Source organism: Candoia aspera, chromosome 1 (assembly GCF_035149785.1).
Source record: "Candoia aspera isolate rCanAsp1 chromosome 1, rCanAsp1.hap2, whole genome shotgun sequence".
NCBI lineage: Eukaryota > Metazoa > Chordata > Lepidosauria > Squamata > Boidae > Candoia > Candoia aspera.
Genome location: NC_086153.1, coordinates 271,931,368 through 271,952,700, shown reverse-complemented (window position 1 = coordinate 271,952,700; position 21,333 = coordinate 271,931,368). Strand labels below are relative to the sequence as shown.

General features: G+C 37.6%; 1 protein-coding gene across 3 annotated transcripts in view; it reads left to right on the top strand.

The window, feature by feature from the left end:
- Positions 1-832: 832 nt before the first annotated feature.
- AMBRA1 (autophagy and beclin 1 regulator 1) overlaps positions 833-21,333 on the top strand; it is a 181,774-nt gene continuing 161,273 nt past the window's right edge. The window contains exons 1-8 of one of the 3 annotated variants that reach the window (XM_063289679.1): positions 833-1,044; positions 6,308-6,544; positions 6,934-6,992; positions 8,434-8,617; positions 9,148-9,320; positions 11,481-11,547; positions 12,149-12,295; positions 12,551-13,629. In XM_063289679.1, the coding sequence (XP_063145749.1) occupies positions 6,410-6,544; positions 6,934-6,992; positions 8,434-8,617; positions 9,148-9,320; positions 11,481-11,547; positions 12,149-12,295; positions 12,551-13,629 (1,844 nt within the window). In that variant the 5' untranslated portion in view covers positions 833-1,044; positions 6,308-6,409. Of the gene's footprint in view, positions 1,045-6,307; positions 6,545-6,933; positions 6,993-8,433; positions 8,618-9,147; positions 9,321-11,480; positions 11,548-12,148; positions 13,630-21,333 lie in introns of all 3 variants that reach the window. The other 2 variants (XM_063289680.1, XM_063289678.1) reach the window with 2 other exon arrangements.

Here is a 21,333-nt window from a genome sequence, read left to right as displayed (position 1 = left end):
AAAACAGAGGTCCTCAATCTGTTTTAGGTTGGTAGTGTCATGAGTACTGATGGTGAGCAGGAGGGGGCCTCTATCCAGGCGGGATATCCCAATCCCAATCAAAGCACTAGACTACCTATGCCCATAATTTTTATTTTCTTAGGACCTTATAGGGCCCAGAGACATTGCTGAAAATAAGGATGTTGTACATGTCTTTGTTATAGAGAAAAGATAGCAAAATAAAATGCCTAAAAAATTTAGATGCAGAGAAGCACACAGTAATTTTTTCTATTAATTTTCAGTATGTTTGGGAAATAAAATATGCTGAATGTTGTTTAAGAAATAATTAGATTGTTTAGACATTAAAATGCATCTTTAGTTGGATTTGTGAATTAGCTATATTCCCCCCCTCAAATCTTTTAAAGAGAGGCCTCATAGCATAATAAATTAAAATATTTTAAAATTACACGAGTGTAATTTTCTTTTTAAACATACTTTATGGAAGTGTATTTTGAAAGACAGGCAAAAAGAGAGTAAGAGGGAAAGAGAGAGGGAGGGAGGGAAAGAAGGAAAGGAAAAGAAAGAAAGGAAAGAAGGAAGGAAAGAATTGCGATGGGAAGCATATATCGTTGTTATCCTCAGGCTTTTCCCTTGATGTGTGTCCAGAACTGAAATGACACCGGAGATCTACGTCTCGCAAATCCCACCTTCTCTCCTCTTTCCTCCCTCTCGAAATTCGAAGCCCGCCGATCCCGCTCTCTGAATTCCCTTCGTCAGCACTGCTTTGGTTTTGCCTCCGTCGTTCGATTGGCTCGGAGTTCGTTCGCGACGGCTCCAGACTCGACTGCGAGGTGCTCGGCTAGGCATACTGGCCTTGATAGTAACACGGAGAGGTAGCGACGAGAGAAGCTGCATTGGAAGGAGGAGGCGGGGGAGATCGTCGCCGGATTTGGGTTGTTCCCCCCCCACCCAGACCCCGGCCAGTTTGGTAGCCGTCCCCGCAACCGTCTGGCCGTTTCTGAGGGTTTGAGTGTGCCGCCGGGCCTTGGTCGCTCCCTGTCCCAGGTAGGCTCCGGGCCTAGAGGTTCTGGGCCTGCTTCCTCTCCTGGGGCGCCCGGGTCTCTCAAGCCGGCGGGGAGAGGCCACAGTGGCGGTTCCAAGGGGATGGCGGCGGGAATGGAGAGGGCCAGTGGGCGCTGAAGGTCGAGTCGCCTGGGCTACGAGGCAGTAGGCCTAACCCGGAGTCTAGTCCTCCAGCCCGCCCACCTTGAGCCCCCGTCCTTCAGCAGAGGAGCTTCCCCGGTTAGCGCATCCCCACTCTTTTGCTCGGGCTGACTTTCAGTAATCTCAGTGTCACTAATCTGCCTGGTTGAGAATTGGGTTACGAGACTCGCAGGCCCACCCGATGGTATTTTCGTGGCGGTCAGCCTCTCTCCGAGCAAGAGGCCTGTGCTTAGAGGCAGGGCTGCTTGCTTACTTTTGCGGCATCTTCTGGTATACTTTATTTTTCTCCCCAAAATGGCTTTGGTTTGTTTTAACACACGTAAATACGCGCGCGTAATCATTTATGCTTCCTCCTGTTCTTTTCCTGATTCGCTTTTCCTCTTCGAAGGCAAAGATGGGGCTGCTCTGGTCTGGTCCCAAATATGAGAGTTTGGCCTGTTGCCCTGTGGGAAACATTCTCACATGCGGAGTTCCATTCTCTCTTGTACCATGAAGTATTCAGGGGAGAGCAATGTTTATTTAAGAGAAAGCCCCATTGAGCACAGTGAGAGACACATCAGTGATTAATTGCAGGGTAGATCAGCTGTTTGCCCTTTAAGAAGGGTGCTGCTCATTGTGAGACAATAAATGCAATCTAGCCCAGACCAATCCCCCCAACATCAAATGGCAAGTTACAATTATGAGTATGTAGATTCTTTTATATAGAAGGAAACAAAAATGCTTTTCTTTAAAATCTATATATCTGGCATAATCTATACATATAAAAATTCTCAAAAAATGGGCTTTTTAGAGCAATTCTAAAATAAGTTCTTTTTTCCAAACCATTGTTTTATGATGTAATAATATGTGTAAGTTTCAAGGATCTAAGCACTGCACTTCAATTGCTACAAAAAAAAGTGTATTACCAATAAAGAACTGTGTTCTTTTCCTGTCACTTCTGTGCTTTTAATAACACAAGTAAACCTGATAAAACATCCTTTAAAGCATAAAGGTATGCTAACACTAACCTTTAAGCAAGAAAGCTTTGACTCTTTTGCTGCAAGGCACTTCCCATTATCTATAAAATTATTCAAAATAAATATCTGCTCTGAAAGATTGTATAAATAAACCCTGGGTTCTGTCCAGTCTTGCCTTCTCCTGGATATTATGTAATGAAATATAGGTTAGGGAACTCTGGTAATGATAAGAAGAAGTATAGTTTTTAATATTTTAGACCATTAAAGTGTTTGCAAGTATATTTTTGAATGGGTATCCTTCTTTCAAGTCTGAATATGTGAACATGAAGTGGCTTGGGAGCCATGTGATCTATTCACCAAATGTGGAACAGAACCTCTTTTGTAGAACTCTATCCAGTCTGGGTTTTGGTGCCAATATTAGGATATAATTCTTCCCTGTCATGCCACTGGAAGAGGTGTTAATATTTTGCAAGTTTGATTTGGTGTACTGTACAATCTGTTTTGCACCCACTTATTCTTCTGAAGGAAGAAGAGCAAGGTATAGATTTTAGGGAATCGGCTCAATCTCTACAAAAAGCTGTGATGTTTGCATTATCATAAAAAGAATGTCTAACCATCACCTGTCCTTCATGTTTTTCTGCAAATCTTCAAGGAAGTAAATTACGCATAAGACAGTCATTCCTATTTTTGTACCTTTTTTTTGTGTGGAAAGGATATGTATACACAGCTTATGTTTATCTTCACTGAATTTCACTTTGTAATTAACTGATAATTTTTTTAATGTTGAGATCATTTAGAGAACTTTTAGCTTACCTTCCCAATTATTTAATTTAAGTTAGTTATATATCATTTTGAGATTTCATTAAGATGTGGCCAGATGCTTAATCCCATTTTTAAAAAATATACCTATAATTTTGTTATACTGTTTTTATCTTGTTTTAAGTTTTGTTAGCTGGTCAGAGTCATGTATTTGAGATGGGTGGCCGTATAAATTGATTGATTGATTGAACAAATGAATACTTAACTATCATCATTGAAAGGGTAAAAAAATGATATACCCTAGATCAGTGCTTCCCAAACCTTTTCCTTCATTACTCAAAACCGCTTATCAGAAAGTCCTTTTTACCTAATGTAGGTAAAACACTTTTAAGTCAATTTAAATGTCCCTATTGTGATTGGGTAATGGGTTCGTGTGTCATTACCCAAAGAAAAACCACTTTTACCCAATTTTGGGTAATTTACCCATGTTTGGGAAGCACTGCCCTGGATTACATTAATCGCTGTAAACAATGGCACTGCTCAGTGGTCAGCAAGAACCAGAAGTTTAATATTTTAGGACTAAAACTGATATAAATTATTGCTAAATTGTGGAATTGAGAGGTTTAATTTGGGGAAGTATCTTATATAGGCTATTGACCAATGCATTACAGCTATATAAGATCTATTGCAAGACAAAGGAATAGGCAAATGAATAATGAATGAATTCTAATAAAGTGAAAAAATCTCTCTGTACATTCTAGAATATGAACGTTGGGAGACCACAGTTCGAAAAAGTATGTTTTAAGTTAGCAGAACTTTTGAAGAAATTACACCAGATTTCAGTGGGGCATACTTCTGAATAAACATAGATGTGATTGGATATTGGTCTCTTCTTTTTGTAAAGTTCTATGAAACTCTAGAAATGTGCTAAAAACACTGATTTCTCTATAAAATTAAAGCATCTGCATAGAGCACTGTTTAAAAGTGAGACATCAGACATGAGATTCAGGGTACTTCGTGTATTTGTAGAATTGTTGGCACTTAAATGTTATTGGTTATAAGAGGACTGTTTTTCAGAGGTGATAGCCTTTTCGGCTACATGTTTCATGCTTTCAGTATTTTAATCTTTGAAGTATGTTCTATAGTTAGGTATCTTGTGTAATATATAGTTTTCATAATACCTCTGTATTGGAATGTTCTTTCTGGTTGGGAAAGTTTAATCTGTTAATTGCCTTCCTTAGTTTGTTCCAACAGAAGCTATTAATCAGAAACTTGTTTACAAAAATGTCTTTTTATGACTCTAGTTTGTCATTTGCCACATTTACCATTATGAACTATAGTAAAAAAAAAGCTTGATTTTTTCTTCATGTCTTCCTTAGATTATCATTCTGTTTATCATTCAGAAATGCATTAGTTCCTCCTTTACTAGAAGGAAGAGATTTTACCAATTTCTAAAACCATTTTCATAACTAAAGGACATACAGTAATATCTTTTCTGTGAGCCTGATCTATGATGAAAAGATATTCTGGACCAGAAGGTTGAGGGTATGTTTCAACAGTAGGAATATCTGGCCGCACCTTGAGATTTTCAGTCAAAGTAAAGATTTAACCATGTTTACATTCAGTTGATAAGAAGGGAGAGGACTTACCATACCCCCTATCTGGCTAAGAGTTCTTCCAAGACAAGTGCCAAATGTATGTTTCAAGTGCCTCTAAGTTCATAAAGTTGTTTACTGACATAGAAACTAAACTAGCATCTATATCCTTTGAGATACAAATGATTTATATCACACCTTTCTGTTTGTATAAGCACTTAGGTGGCTTACAGCAATTTAAAAGTAAAACATTAAATATAAATTAAGATAAATAAGCTTTCTACAGTTACTAGAACTATTTTGTGTGTACTCAGAGTTGAAAGGGCTAGAATTCTTTTTTTGAAAAATTACTAGATATTTTTGAGTGCTGAAAAGTAAGCCCAGAATGTACCTCTCATCTTGGTGTTTCCCTACAGATGGAAACAAGGGAAGAAGTGTATAGATAACTGAGCTGATTTGCATTTTCTTTTGAAGTAGCAAAATAAAGGAATAGCAATTCACCTTCCACTCTGGAAAAATAAAAGGGGATTTTTCTTTTCTCTCTTTGCAAATTTAATGAAACAAGGTAAATATTAATCTTTTAACTTGTATTGAGAGTCTTCCCCACTCTGCCTGCATTAGCATTCTGCAGGATCTTATTAATTTTGAGAGTGATATAGTTTAGGCCTTGGATAAAGCTTATATTACTTCTTTTATTTAAGGTATAGAACCTATAAGAAATAAAAGCTTGAGAGTTTGAAATTAGTGATGAATTTTTCATCCTTTTTCTAATATTTGTTTCAGAAAACTCAACAACTTGGATTATATTCAAAACTTTCAAAATGCATGCAGATTAGATTTGTGTAAAAATGATTTTATTTTATCAGAGAGCAGTATAATTTCTGCAGAAGATTCCCTTAAGAACTCTATTAACTTTGTTTAGCAAGGAAAATTTCTCCTCTTGTGGCTGATTAAAAATATTATCCTTCATAAATAGCTGTTGTCTAGGTCAGCAGTTTGAAAGTTCTCAACAAAGTTAAGACTGTAATGAGAACTCTCTAGTTCCTCTTGGTTGTTTATAGAAATTGATATGATTATTTTTTTCTGTAAGCTTCCATAATCCAATTAAATATTATATTCTGCTTGCTATGTGGCATCTGCTACATCACTTATTTCTGTAGGCAAAGCCTATGGGGAAATTTTAGAAATTAATAATTCACCTTTTATAGAAACAGGAAGCCTACCATAGTAGGAAACTGCATTTTTCTGCATGTTTGGCTACATTGTTTATTGAGTGAGATAATTTTGAGGATAAACCCAAAATTATCTAGTTTTATTCTAGCTAATACATTGTACACAAAATATGTCAAAAAGAGAGCAATGCAAATTGACCCTTAATTTATTCAAATTAAACATTTGATTAGAATGTCCATATTACAAACTTATTATGAAACAAGTATTCAATAAAATTCAGGGTTTTGATTCTTTATATATTTTCAGTCTAACAATATGCTCTAACAATCAGAAATACTTGAAAAGAAGAAAAGAAGAAATTGGATTCTTCTGCACATTGTTATTTACAGTCTCTTTCAGTGTGGTGGGCTTGTAATGGAAACTAACACCTTGGACTCCGCGTTCTGCAATTTTAAATGCATTTGTCTGAACAGGCAGTACATTTAAATTTTCCTTTCAGATTCTGATGATGATAAAGAAATCTTGTGGACAGTGTTAACAGTTAAATGAATTATATATGTATTTGTACTGACCTTAGGAAACGTTTGTCTTAGGCTTTGTTTTGAAATATCTCTTATCTAGATTTCCATGAAGATAGACTTGCAAGGTGTGGATGGCCCTTCTGTAGATCCTTGGTACTTATGATCAAGTGTCTGTCAGTGACTCATTTTCTGCACTAAAATCATGAAGGTTGTACCAGAAAAGAATGCTGTGCGAATCCTTTGGGGCCGAGAACGGGGAACACAAGCTTTGGGAGCACAGCGTCTTTTGCAGGAGTTGGTTGAAGACAAAACCCGTTGGATGAAATGGGAAGGCAAGGTAAGATAGGCCATCTAGCACATATTGATCCATCTGTACAATATTGTTTACCATGATTGGCAGGAATTCTTAAGGGTTTTGAACAGGTTTGTTTTCCTGCTTTACATGGAGATGTCTAGGAATGACACATCCTTAAGTGTACAAAGAATGTAGTTCTCCAGTGAGCTGTAGTGTATGAATATTTGCTTCTGGATAGTTGAATGTAGTTTACTTGCAAAGTTAATGGATTTGGATTAATAATTGGTATATCATTTATGAAATGATATAATGTATGAAAGTTTTAAGAACATGTCTGATTTTCCCAATGTTGATTTCATAAAAGCAAAATTGGCACTATATCTAACAAATACTTTGAGCTTAGAAAATGTTCTGTACTTTTTAACTTTCAGAAAGTTGAGTTACCGGATAGTCCACGCTCCACTTTCCTGCTAGCATTCAGTCCAGACAGGTAACATTGATTTATTTTCTATTTTGTTCTAAATATCTTCTCTTTTAGAAAACATGAATTTGGCAAAGTTATCAATATTTTCCAGACTTTGATTATTTGAAGTGTACTATGCCTTTCCACCAAAGAAATAGCATTTAAGGTGACAAAAGTGAAGAATGAAATACTAAAACACTGAAACACCATTAACATTATATTGATAAAACAAGTAGTACCTTCCCAGTTCAGTATCCAAACTGATTATTCGCTAAATGCTTGCCTAAATTAAAAAAATGGCTTACTGGTAGAAGAGTATTAAGTAGCCTTCTATTTCACTGTCTGTTTCAAAATCTGGGAGCAGCATTGAGAAAGCTTTCTTAATAATAGGACACAGCAAGTACTTTAAATTATCCTGGAACCAACTAGGAGGTAGTGGAGACACATGTTACCTGTATTTGGCCCCAGTTAATACATTGGCTGCAATATTCAGGACCAGTTGATGTTTCTAGGATTTTTCAAAGGCAGTCCCTCTTAGCACATGTTTCAGTATATAATGAATTCACATAACATGACCAAATTTGATGTTTCCTGGAAAGGGTGCAGTTGTTATAGTTGTGCATAACCCCTAGTGATAACCAAAATGTGGATGCTCAGGTTCAGAACTGAATCAAGGGTGGAACCTAGACTGAAAATCTGAGTTTTCAAAGGGAGCATAACCCTATCCAGCATGAACTGTTTTTTTAAATCAGTATAATAGGAGTTAGAAAGTGGTTCTGAACATGGTGGGAGGAGTCTCCGTTAAAGCTAATGACATTCCTATCATTGTGTTTGGTGGAGAGAACTTTATAGGATTCTGTCAGTCCTTGTGTGGCACATACAAGCTTTATATTGAGTGAAGTTTTGATTCTCATTCTTTTAAATTTACACATCACAATCTGTTTTGTTTCATAGAATATGATGGAAGATTGTTGATAGTAACCCACTCTGTGAAATATTTACATTACTAGTACAAAATATATTTTAATAATTAATTTATTTTTATTTATTAATTTATCCAATCTTATCATTTATCATTAATTTGATGCTTGATACTTAGCTGAGCATAAAAACAAATGTTGCATAATAATTATCTTAAAATGCTAAAAGATAATAACTACTGTCTTTGAAAAATTCTATAATTCCAGTTTGTGATAACCCTCCACATCAAAATGAAAAAGCTGGTTAACTTATTACTGCCTTTCCCAAGTTGGGCTCTCCAGAAGTGTTGGACTAACTCCATCTTATATTTTGAAGTCAATGTGACTATTATTATGTACATTGAAATGATGAGAGCTCTGGTTTAAGATATTTGGAGGTGTCAGTTTGGGGAAGGTTAATTTGGTTGGTGTTATTGCTGTGATGCTTAAGTAAGGTTCTCCTGTCCCCCTCCTCAATCAACTGGTTAAAGTGTTTTTTCTTTCTCCAGGACCCTCATGGCATCAACTCATGTGAACCACAATATTTATATCACAGAGGTGAAAACGGGCAAGTGTGTTCACTCGCTAGTTGGACATCGACGCACACCATGGTGTGTAACTTTTCATCCCACTATCCCAGGGCTTATTGCTTCAGGGTGCCTCGATGGAGAAGTTAGAATTTGGGATTTGCATGTAAGTTCTTTCTTGTGCACATTTATTTCTCTTTTTATGTGTGGATGATTGGTCATGGGGAAGTTACTGCTTTAAGAATACATCCCTTTCCACTCTAGATATTTAAAGAACCATCAGGTATGTTCTGGATTGGTTTTATATGTTAAAAAAGCCTTCTAATAAAACTCTGTAGCCTGAATGGGTATTTTTCATGATTATCTTTCCCTAGTATAGAATAGCTGAAATGTTTGTGCCAACTCAAATGACCTTTTTCTCCTTTCTCTGGAATGTGTGATAATTCCTAGGTAACTTTTACAGACAATATATGTATTGCAGTGTGCTTATGGTAAATGAGGTAAAGAATCATAGAGTTTCACAGTGCAGGATGGGGGTCTGTGTGATGAAAAATGAAAGGATATGTGCTGATCCTTATTATTCAATTCTAGATCTAGCTAAAGGTGAGAATAGAAACATGTTTTGGACAGGGGACTTTCTTTTTGACTTTTCTTTGTTTCAAAACCATTGGTGACTCTAAATTGACTTGTTCTCAGGGTGGAAGTGAGAGCTGGTTTACAGATAGCAACAATGCCATTGCATCCTTGGCTTTTCATCCAACGGCCCAACTTCTGCTAATTGCAACAGCGAATGAGATTCACTTCTGGGACTGGAGTCGCCGGGAGCCTTTTGCAGTGGTGAAAACAGCCAGTGAAATGGAGCGGGTCCGGTGAGTAATCCTGTGGGTGTATCTAGTTAAAGAGCAAATTGAAGAGTAGCTGTTGTTAGAAGAAATCCTTAGGATAAAATCACTCAAGGTATATTTATTGATCAAAAATTAGAATGAGTAACTGACAAATTGGATGAACTTTGGGAGACCGCTGTCCATTGCACTTCAGTGTTAAATTTGATCTTAGCACCTGATGACAGCTTGTAGTTTGGAAACTATCTGGGAACCATATGTAAGTTATTCTGAGTTTTCCAAAGGAAGAGTGTATTCAAAAATGGGAGTTAGTTACTCCAGTTTGAGGATTAGCAATAGTCCTATTCAAACTGATCACCATCCAACCCACTACAACCCAACCAGCAGAAGCTATGAAAAGGATGACACTGCCATACATCAGAAACATCTCAGAAACTACCAACGGACTGGTACAACCACATGGCATCACCGTAGCACATAAACCAACTAAAACTCTTCAAAACATATTAAATAACCCAAAAGACCCAGTAGCCCAAGAAGAAAAATCAGGAGTTATTTACAGCATACAGTGCAAAGACTGTAACAGCCACTATGTAGGACAGACAGGCAGAAGACTAGCAGAGCGCATCCACAAACACCAACTAGCAGTCAGAAGACATGATGAGAACTCCTTAATCTCACAACACATGGACAGACTCAGCCATAGTTTCAACTGGGAAACAGTGAGCATCCTAAACCAAGCCAAATCCAAAAACACCAGAGAATTCCTGGAAGCCTGGCACTCAGACAACGCAGCCATCAACAGACACATAGAGGTAAACAACATTTACATACCATTCAAAAGAGACAATAGAAAAGCCAAAAGACCAGTACACCTCCTCACCAGCAATCAACACCCAGATATGCAAAGATTAACACTAGGATTAACACCAGATGAACAACCAAACAGCACAAGACACACTAATCAAGGAACTATTAACTCAGTCAATCAACCAAGCAGCAAACAACAGCCCAATCAAAGAATTCCCAAGGAGAGAACAATACCCCCACCAACACAAGCAGGGCAAGCCACTGTATATAAACAGAGAGCGAGGCCCTCTCCCTGTTCGCACTGAAGATGTTGCCTAGTTTGGCAATGAAACATCTGCAAGAAAACAAGGCTCAGAGAGCACCAAGGACTCCAAAGTTGATAGTTGGAACCACCTATTGTTATATTTCTTTATCTCATACCAGTGAGACTCTGAAACAGTATTGCTTATCTAGATCAGAGATGTATGCCATTTTTAATGAGTTCCAACTCACCTATCCTGTTACAGTTCTTCAATAACTATAGCCTTTCACAAGTAGTACAACAAAGTAATTGGGCAATAGTATATGTTGAACTTTTTATGTAGAATGACAGGGCAGAAACAGAGGTATTTAGAATATGCAAGTGGGCATGAATATTTATTGAAAGAAAAATATTAAACTATAAAAAGGCAGTTGCTTTGTTAGCCAGAGGCATCAAAAGCCCAACTATCTTCTGGCTGGCTGATAGGATCAAATTACAACATAAGTTTTGGTGAACCTGAAAACTAAGACTGCTTGAAACAGCCCTGCAAAGATATTGCTTACCTAGGAATTAGTGTTTGAATGTAGACAAAATAGGTGAATGAAATGGTTGCTCCTTTGGAGACTGTCCTTTAGGTTGAGCTAATAAAAGCCAGGAAATAATAGGCGATCCCAATAACAATCCTACAATTATCCAAGGCACAAAAAGTATAAAGGCATCATGTTGAATTAAATTAATTAACATTACCTATTGAAAGAATAATTCAGTTTAAACAACTTCTGTATAATATGTATAAGTTGAAACTCTCTATTTTAGTTATAAATTGGAAGCATAAAATATTTTCTGAAATATAGCAAGGGGTGCGTGTGTTTGTGTGTAGGTCTAGTTAATTTTGAAACTGGAACGATAACTGAACAGATCATTGCGCAAGTGTTGCTGTTTAGGGAGTTGGAAGCAATCTCAGACATTTGCTTGACCTTATCCTTGTGAATGTGGATTTTTAAAAATCATTTTGAAGTTCTAAAATCAGGCATTTTTTTCTTTTGAAAACTAGAAATATGGCAAGTTGTTAGGACTTGAAGGTATTATTGGCTTGAACAGCCTGAGCTAAAAATAAATCTTCCTTTCTATTTCAGACTAGTACGATTTGATCCCCTTGGGCATTATTTACTCACAGCAATTGTTAACCCTTCCAACCAGCAGGTAATAATTGTTTCGTGAATCACTTGGAAGACCATTAGATGTTCTGACTGTAAAAAGTTTGAGGTTTTGCATGTAGCGTGAAGATGCTTCGTAGTAGAGTTCTCTGTGTTATTAAGTTAGCTATGCATGTTTGTTATTTTTTAAACAGACTAGTCTGGAATTACATGATCTAGAATTGTTAAATCTATAGGTAGCAATCTGAAAGCATTTGAATGGATGACTACTGGATAATCCATTCTAGTCTTTCGTACAGAAAGGGAGGACACAAAAAAAGACAAGCTTATACATTCATACGTAACTAGGAGCTGATAGTAGTATTTCAGCTGCCAAATTGCATGTTGGTGGCCCCAAAGCTTTCTTTGTGCTGATTATTTTTGGGCTGTATTAGCTGTACTGTCCACTTTGAAAGAACTGTACTGTACCTATGTGGGAATTTACAGCATTGTTAAATCAAATTTCCTGGATCTAAGCTGACCATTCTAAAGAAAGATTCTTAGTAATTTTATCCAACTCAAGAAAAGTGTCCTCTGCTTTATCTTACTGTTATTTGAGGTCCTTTTTTTCCTTTAAATTGATTGATAGTGTGCACTTTGTTCTGCAGAATGATGAAGAGGTGGAAATACCTGTGGATAGTACAGAAATACCACATTATCGTCAGCGTTCCATTCTCCAATCTCAACCAGTGAGACGCACGCCACTTCTTCATAATTTCCTGCATATGCTGTCGTCACGCTCTTCTGGTATCCAGGTGGGAGAGCAAAACGCCATGCAAGACTCTGCTACACCCTCCCCTCCTCCTCCTCCTCCTCCCCCCCCACCACCTCCACCTCCTCCACCACCACCACCAACTCCAGCTAGTGAAACCTCTAGAGCATCTGCCTATAATGGCCTCAGTGAGCCTGTCAATTACCCCTCAGTAAAATGTTGCCAGCATCTGGGGGTTTTGTGCCTTTGCAGGCGATGTTCTAGTGCAAGACTTCCATCTTCTCTCTTCCCATCCCAGGACAACGCCCCTTCCACATCCTCTGGGTCCACTGGCACTTCCTTTTCTTCTGTGCAAATGGAACCTTACCAACCCCAGGAGCAGGCATCTTCAGCACAGCAGGAGCAGGGACTCCTTAATCGACCATCTGCTTTCAGCACTGTTCAGAGCAGTACTGCTGGCAACACCCTGCGCAACTTTAGCCTGGGCCCCACTCGTAGATCCCTTACTGGGTCTTTGTCAGGCCATCCGTCCAGGATCCACCCAAGACAGATGGCCTCAGGGTTAGAGGGTTCTGAGTGGACTCGAACAGTGTTGAATATGGGCCCTCGCTCTGAGTTGGAAGGTATGCCTCCTCCTAGAACCAGTGCCTCTTCAGTGAGTTTGTTGTCGGTACTGAGACAGCAGGAAGGAAGTTCCCAATCCTCTGTATATACTTCAGCTACAGAAGGGAGGGGTTTCCCAGCTCCTGAAGCTGAAGCAGAAAGCACCAGTAGTACTGGCCCAAGCAATCCAGCCAGCCTTCGCAATGAGCTTCAATGTGACTTGAGGCGATTCTTCTTGGAATATGATAGGCTTCAAGAACTAGATCAGGGGATAAGTGGTGAACCTAGTCAGTCACATCAGGCCCAGGAAATGCTTAATAACAACATTGAGCCTGATAGGCCTGGTCCTTCTCATCAACAGACCCCACATAGCAGTGAAAACAATTCCAATTTGTCACGGGGGCATCTGAACCGCTGTCGCGCCTGTCACAACCTGCTGACTTTTAACAATGACACACTTCGCTGGGAAAGAAGCACACCCAGCTTTGCACCTGGGCAGTCCCAAAGCACATTTGAGGGGGTGCCATCCAGCAGTAGCCAGCTACCACCTTCTGAGAGAATGGAAAGCCGAACTTCTCCCTCTAGCAGGCTGCCCCTGAGAAGATCTTCTAATCCTCAAGAGGAAAGGACTGTGAGAGGGGTCTTTAATCAAGAGACGGGGCACTGGGAAAGAGTTTACAGCCAATCTGCTTCAAATAGACCTGAGAATGTATCACAGGACGCCTTAAACCAGGAAATGCCTGAGGAAATTTCAGAGGAGGATTCACTCAGGAGGTAAGACTGCTAGACTTTTCTAGTTAGATTCCATCTCAGTCTGTGTTTGAAGCCCCATCAGGTCTGAACTATTCTAACTGTCCTTTTCTGATATAAAAGTGAAAATGCTCTTGTCAAAAAAAACTAGGTGCAAAAATGATTGGATATCTGCACTAAGGACTATTTTTAAAGCAGGCTTTGAAGTGTAAGAAATTAAAATGGTGCACATTCAGGAGAGGAAAGATGAGACCTTCCAGTAGAACGTGACCTTTCTATTCAAATTTTATTCTTATGTTGTTGAGAAGCTTTGCTTGGATCACCTATTTTTTACAATGTCTGCATAAGATGCCCAGCACACACACAGTTTCAGCTCTAGTTTAGTCATATATTTTGTTCACCTTTCAAAATAAATCCCATGTTTCTCTGTTACATGATATTGTCAATTGTTTTAATTGTAGATTTAACAGTTGGGTTGAGAAAATAGTTGAACTAGTACATGCTTGATCATATTTAAAAGAAGCAAAATAGCTACCTTGGTATCTTCTATAGTATATAGTAATGAACAGTATTGATTTTGCTTTCCCACCTTGCTCTGTGGAATTGGGCACTATGTTTAATATTTTATACTTGTACTTTCAGTATTGGTAAAATAACCAGATACTCTAAAATTCCTATCTCAGTAATTTTCCACTCTGCTTCTATAATTTGCTGGCTGATAGTGAAATGAGAATTTTTTTCTTGTTTATCTAATGTTAATGTTGTCAGGTGGTTTGTTTTTCATGAATAACTAATCTTAGCTGTAGACTAATTTCTGTAAGTTGTAAACTGATTTTCTCTCCTACCCTTACAACTGCCATGCAGTATTGCACCAGTGCCAAACAATTGCTTAACAGATGAGCTGTTCCCCTCAGACAGAACTATTCTGTATGCATTCTGTATGTATTCTGAAAAGGACTAGGTAAGGACAGTGATTGCCCCTAGTCTGGAAACTCAGTGTTTGCCATGTGTATCAAGGCTGAAAAATAATCACAGTTCTATTTTTACATCTAAATCTACAGGACCTCTTCTCCAGAGGGGTAAATGAAGAAATCCAATGGAATTTAACCAGACAATTGAAGAATACATCCTATAGGATGTTTATAATAGTCATTACAAATAATGCCTTCACTGTCTGTTTGGTTATATGGTCCACCTTATGGGAGGAAATGATCAGTCTTCTTAAACGGGAAGAGGGGGACATTTTCAGGTTCTATAGGGTTTCATCCAATTCTTGATGTTATTTAGCATCTATATAAAACTTTTGAGCAAGCTCATCAAGATATCTGGATTAAAAGTCTCTCAGTATGTTGATTATACAAAGGTCTATTAAGGTGAGATAGTAGAAATGTTTAATTAGCCTGTTGGCCATCTGGAAAAGTAAACTGTAGCTCCAGCCTAGATGGAAGTTGCCCACTCCTGTGTTAGTGAGTTGTTAATCTTTCTCGGACTTGATCTGCTTTGCCAGATGCTGCATTCTCCCTAAATAATGAAATACATGGCTAGCGAGTCCTTGTAGAGCAGTATTTTCACACTAAAGTTTCAGATATCCTTTTAATCAAATGTATAATCTACTATACTGATATCAGCCTCTTAAATTAGGCTGATATGTCTGTTATAATATGTTCTTCCTGGATAGAAATAGCCTAGCTATAGTGTCCATATCGTGGTAACTTCCTTTTTTTATAATGGCAAGACATAGTATGTTCTGTTGAAGTGCATCTTGAATATGGAGATACACCATGGATTTCTAGTAAGAAGAATAAAATCCTGGCAGCTGTTATTATATACAAAGCCAAATCTATATACTTTGTAGGGATATAAACTTGGTGATATTTAGTGAAAAAAACAGCTGGCAGGAAAGAAAATTTAATCTTTAAGATTTGTTTCATTCTATAATAGATCATCTTCCAGAATTGTTGAGCTTTATAACATTCCACCAAATATGAAAAAATGATCTGACCTGTTTATTGCATTTCTAGCAGTTTTTAATATGAATTATCTATTTGAACAATCAGCACTGGAGTAATATACCAACACTGAAGCATCTTATACTGGTTTTTTTTAAGTGTAATGTTCACAATAAATTCAATATTTGTCTTCCATTGATATTCCCATAGTTGCCATGGATTGTCCTGTTTACATTTTACATCCATTTCATCGTGCAATCTTTGATTTGTATAGTTTCTGAATTGTGTTTCAGTAACAACTTGTAAGTAAGCCCCAAAAATCTTCTGAGTTTTTCAAATTCAGTCAAGTTTCTTAAGTATTCCACCTTGTTTTTGTAATTCCTTTTTAGACTATGCTGCTTATTTGGAAATATTAAAATCATTGAAGTGATTTCTAACAATTCCAGAGAGTCTTGAAAGGTTTCATCTTTGTTTTGTTAGAAATTAAGTCTTGCAGGATATATAATCACTGATTTTTTTTAAATTAAATTTTTACCTTAATGAAAATATTTAATGTTAGAGCAAGGCTTATTCTTTTTCTGTATTTATCCCATACTTTTAGTATGCTGTTAATAATTAAAAGATCTCTTCTAGATCATACATTTTTGTTTGACTCCAAGGTACTTATGGAAATCTTCTGGGAGTCCTGCTTCCTCAGTAAAAGTAACCTAGCCATAAAATGATACAGTCCAGTTTGTAATTCAAGTTAGGCAGCTAGCTTGATAATATAGTTTAAGATCTGGTACTGCTAGTCCATTTTGTTCTTTTATATTTGCAAAATCTTAACTTTTATTTGACCAGATAAAATTAGTTATTTGTCTCTGCCACTCATTTAATACCTTATGTTCAGTTCTTACTGGGATCATTTGAAATAAATTGATCCTTGGTAAAATGTTTATTACTGATATTCTTCTTGCCATAGTTTCCTTTACTGGATATAAAGCCAGCAAAAATAAAGAAGAACTGAGAGGACAATCTTGTCATGCCCCTTTCATTATAATACATTATTGTAATAAATTCCATTTACCATTATCTTAGCTTCTTGTTTTTTATAAAGGCCCTTTATCTATGTGAGAAAATTCAAACCACAGTCCATCTTCTTCAAAGTCGTGTGTATTAAGAGCCATTTCAATTTGTCAAAATCTTCTTTTTTCCACTTTTCCCCCCTGATTTATATCATATTATATTCTCAGTGGCATTCAAAATGTATCTGATATTATCTCTCATGTGTTTCTTCAGAACACAGTCTGATCAGGATGTATTAGATCAATTAAAAATCCATTTAATCTCTTTGTAGCTACAGGTAGTCCTTGCTTAACAACCACAATTGGGACTGGAGTTTTGGTCACTAAGCGATGTGCTTGTTAAGCGAATCTGACCTGATTTTATGACCCTTTTGCAGCAGTCATTAAGCAAATCGCTACAGTTGTTAAGTGAGTCACATGGCCATTAAGTGAACCATGTGGTCATTAAGTGAATCATGAGGTTCCCCATTGATTTTGCTTGCCAGAAGCCAGCTGGGAAGATAAAAAATGGTGATCATCTGACTATGGGGCACTGCAATGGTCGTAAATGTGAACTGTTTGCCAAGTGCCTGAATTGTGATCACATGACCATGGGGATGCAGTGATGGCATAAGTGTGAGGGCTGGTCACAAGTCGGTTTTTTTCAGTGCCATCATAGGTCCAAAATGTTGCTAAATGAGTGGTCGTTAAGCGAGGACTACATGTAGAGCCCTAAAAAACTATAATCTACATTTAGTAGAGAAATAGGCCTTTGGATGGTTTGGAGCATTTCCTGCTTTATAATTTTTTTTTTAAAAAGTCTCTTGCCACAAGGAAGGAAGTACTTGACGTATCTCATTCATAACCCAAGTTAATGGTTTCATCGAGATTTCTTGGGAGGTCCTATGATATATTGCAGGAAAATCATTTGGTCTTGGGGGTTTATTCAATTTCAGTTTCTGTATTGCTTCTTTTTTCATGTTCTGTAATTGGTTTATTAAGGGCTTCTTTTGCTGATCTATAAATTCATGATCTGTGTTGTATTTAAATATTCTTTGATCTCCTGATTTAATGTCTGTTTTCTGTACAATCTAGGGTAGTATTTAACAGGCTGATTTATCATCTCCAGGGTTGAAACATATGCCTTTTCATTCCCAAATAGTAGTAATAATTATTTTCTCTTGTTCTTTTTTACAGAGATAGATCAGCAATTTGGTTTATTACCTTTCGCAGAATATTTATTTTTAGCAAAATTCATCTTCCTGTAAATTTCATTTACTTCCATTAAGTCTTGTTGATTATGAGTTGTTCTAATCTTTTGTTTAGGGACGCGGTGGTGCTGCGGGTTAAACCGCTGAGCTGTCGATCGGAAGGTCGGCGGTTTGAAACCGCGCGGCGGGGTGAGCTCCCATTGTTAATCCCAGCTCCTGCTCACCTAGCAGTTCGAAAACATGCAAATGTGAGTAGATCAATAGGTACCGCTTCGGCGGGAAGGTAACGGCGTTCTGTGTCGTCATGCTGGCCACATGACCCAGAAGTGTCTATGGCAACGCCGGCTCCAAGGCTTAGAAACGGAGATGAGCACCGCCCCCTAGAGTCGGATTCGACTGGACTTTACGTCAAGGGAAACCTTTACCTTTACCTAATCTTTTGTTTAAATCTGCTTGTCTTCTAGCAAGTACTCTAATAACTCAGTAATGCAGTTACTTTATTGTAAACCACCCAGAGTCCCTCCTTGGGGGGAGATGGGCGGTTATAAATGTAATAAATAAATAAATATTGAAATAGTAACAGCAAGTTTAGATAAGCTAAACAATGAAGACAGGTTGTGTTTGCTATCTCTTTGAGTCTGGTTTCCTTGAGCTGGTTTCTCATTTTAAGAATTTACATGTCTGGGAAGCATGCCTTCAGCAGGTGAATGGAGTTAATGATGGCTATTTTATTTTATTTTATTTTATTTTATTTTATTTATTATTTTTATTTTTATTTTTATTTTATTTTTTATTATTAGTAATTGTTCAAGATATAATTAAGACACATAATGTAGAATATAAGACTGACAGAATACAAGTCTAAGAAAGAAACAGGAAAAGTTAAACCGGTGCAGGAGTAAGTGAAAAAGCATATCAGACCAGTGGTTTCTGACCTTTTCCAGCACAGGTATAAAAGTACTTCAAAGTTAATCTCTTACTATTAATTAAACATTTAGTAACATTGTATCTCTAAAATCAAACCATTCAATCATCAGAACCTAAAATCAAGACTTCATTATTTTGCATTACAAGCAAATAGTCCAAGAGCGGCTGCCAGATGGAAACGAATCTAGTTACAGTGTTTTCTCTTATCAGTGCTGTCAGTTTAGCCATTTGTGCCAATTCCATCAACTTAATCATCTAGTCCTCCATTGAGGGAATTTGTGCATCCTTCCATCGTTGAGCATATAAGAGTCTTGCTGCTGTTAATCATATATAAAAAGGCTGTCTTTGCTAGATCATGTTTCACAGAGTAGCCATGTGTGAAGAAAGTTCTGATCTTTGAGTGACGTTGTCTAATTATCTTAGGCTAATCACAGACATTAATAAGTTTCTAATTGGTTTTCATGATTGACTTCCTTGGTCTCATTTTCTTAATGAAAGGATATAACTAAAAACCTTATTAAAAAGAGCATATGTACCCATCCACAGAGTTTAATTTGAAAGCAGCTGGACTCTGTGCATATAAATTTTGATTTAGCCTTGGGAGTTTGGTCCATTGGCAAATGTATTATGGAAGATTTTGAGGATGCGTACGCATTAAGATGAAATAAGGCCATATGTCTGTTTTCAATCAATAAGGGTGTGAAGTTTTAATTTTCTCCAGTGATCTTCAGACTGGTGGTACTTGAAGGACAGGACTATGTGCTTACAGATGTTTTTACCATCTGCCTCTCTCTATATCTTTTGGACCCAAGGATGATTGTGCTATGGAAATATTGCTGTATTACTGTGTAGGGTATTTCATTGTGATGATAGTGGACAAGAAGAAAATAACTGAGTAGCATACACAACAAGAAGTCTTTCAGCCTTAGTGCACATTTTTACTTAGATGTCTCTTCCATTGTGTTCTGTGGGATTTACTTCCATGCATGTATGCATAGGATTGCAGACTTAGCTGAGCAAAGGAAAAAAAATCCCAAAGCCTATAATTAACTTCCATATTACTATATATTTGCAACATAGCATAACATAGTATGAAAATTCTAATGTTGGGTTACAGATACTTGCAGGTTTTGACTTCCTGCCTGCTTGTTAGTGAGATTCTCATAACTTCAAGAGTAATGCTTAGTTCACATTTCCAGATTATTTATGACTACATTTTATATGATGCTTAATCCAACAAGGCCCAAAGTGGGTTATAAGAAAATAAAATAAAAATATAACATTAAAATAAAGTCCATAATAAATAACAGCAAAACAAAACAGTTGCATCCTGAAGAACAGCCATAATACCCAAAGGCCCCACCCCCATATCATCATTCTATTCCCAAACCTTTCCACAGAAGCCAGGTTTTATGGCTTTCTGAAAAATCAGTAGAATAGGAATGCTCATCCAAGAATGGGAACCTCTACTGAGCGGTCCTGAAGATGACATTCCCTAAGAGAAGGGACCTAGACAAAGCCTAGCTCATTGGGAGAAGGTGGTCCCATAGATATCCAGGTCCTAAGTCATATTGGGCTTTAAAGGGTGGTAGCCAGAACCTTGAATTGCACCTAGTGCAGGTGTAAAAGGTAAAGGTTTCCCTTGACGTAAAGTCCAGTCGAATCCGACTCTAGGGGGCGGTGCTCATCTCCGTTTCTAAGCCTTGGAGCCGGCGTTGTCATAGACACTTCCGGGTCATGTGGCCAGCATGACGACTCGGAACGCCGTTACCTTCCCGCCGAAGCGGTACCTATTGATCTACTCACATTTGCATGTTTTCGAACTGCTAGGTGAGCAGGAGCTGGGACGAGCAACGGGAGCTCACCCTGCCGCGCGGTTTCGAACCGCCGACCTTCCGATCGACAGCTCAGCGGTTTAACCTGCAGCGCCACCGCGTCCCTTAGTGCAGGTGTAGGTACTAGTAAAAGATTCTGAAGATTGGGAGATTTTCCATTAATCAGAGATGATGATATTGCTGAACCTGTGGTCAACTTTACTGTTTTCTGTGCATCTATTCATGGGATGCAATGCTCAGGCCCTTTGGTTATCTAAGGAGCTTAAGTTAGTTTGATATTCAAGAATAGTTAGAAGGATAATGGAAAAAGCCTTGGGATGAAGGCACATCTGGCAACAGTGATTCACATTTTAATCAACTTTCATTTATATTATTGCTCTGCTCTCTTTGTGGGGCTGCTGTTGAAAAGTTCAAAATCTCTGCCTGATATTAAATGCAGAATCAATCTGTAACTTCATTTATGATTTGTTTTTTTTGATCATATGTTATAACACAGTCTTCCACCAACTACTGTTTATAGTCTTTCAGTCTGTTTCTGGATCCAGTTCAACGTTCTATTATCTATATTAATTTATATCAATCTATCTATATTAAACTCTATTAATGGTTTGGGTCCAGTGTATCTGAATGCCTGAATCTTCTGGTATCAGTAGGTTGGAATTTATAAATTTCAGAGCATGTTCCTTTCCCAAAACAATGTAGGCTGGTCAAATGCAGCAGATACGACAGGGAACTGTTCTAAAACATATTCCTTAAGGCAGGA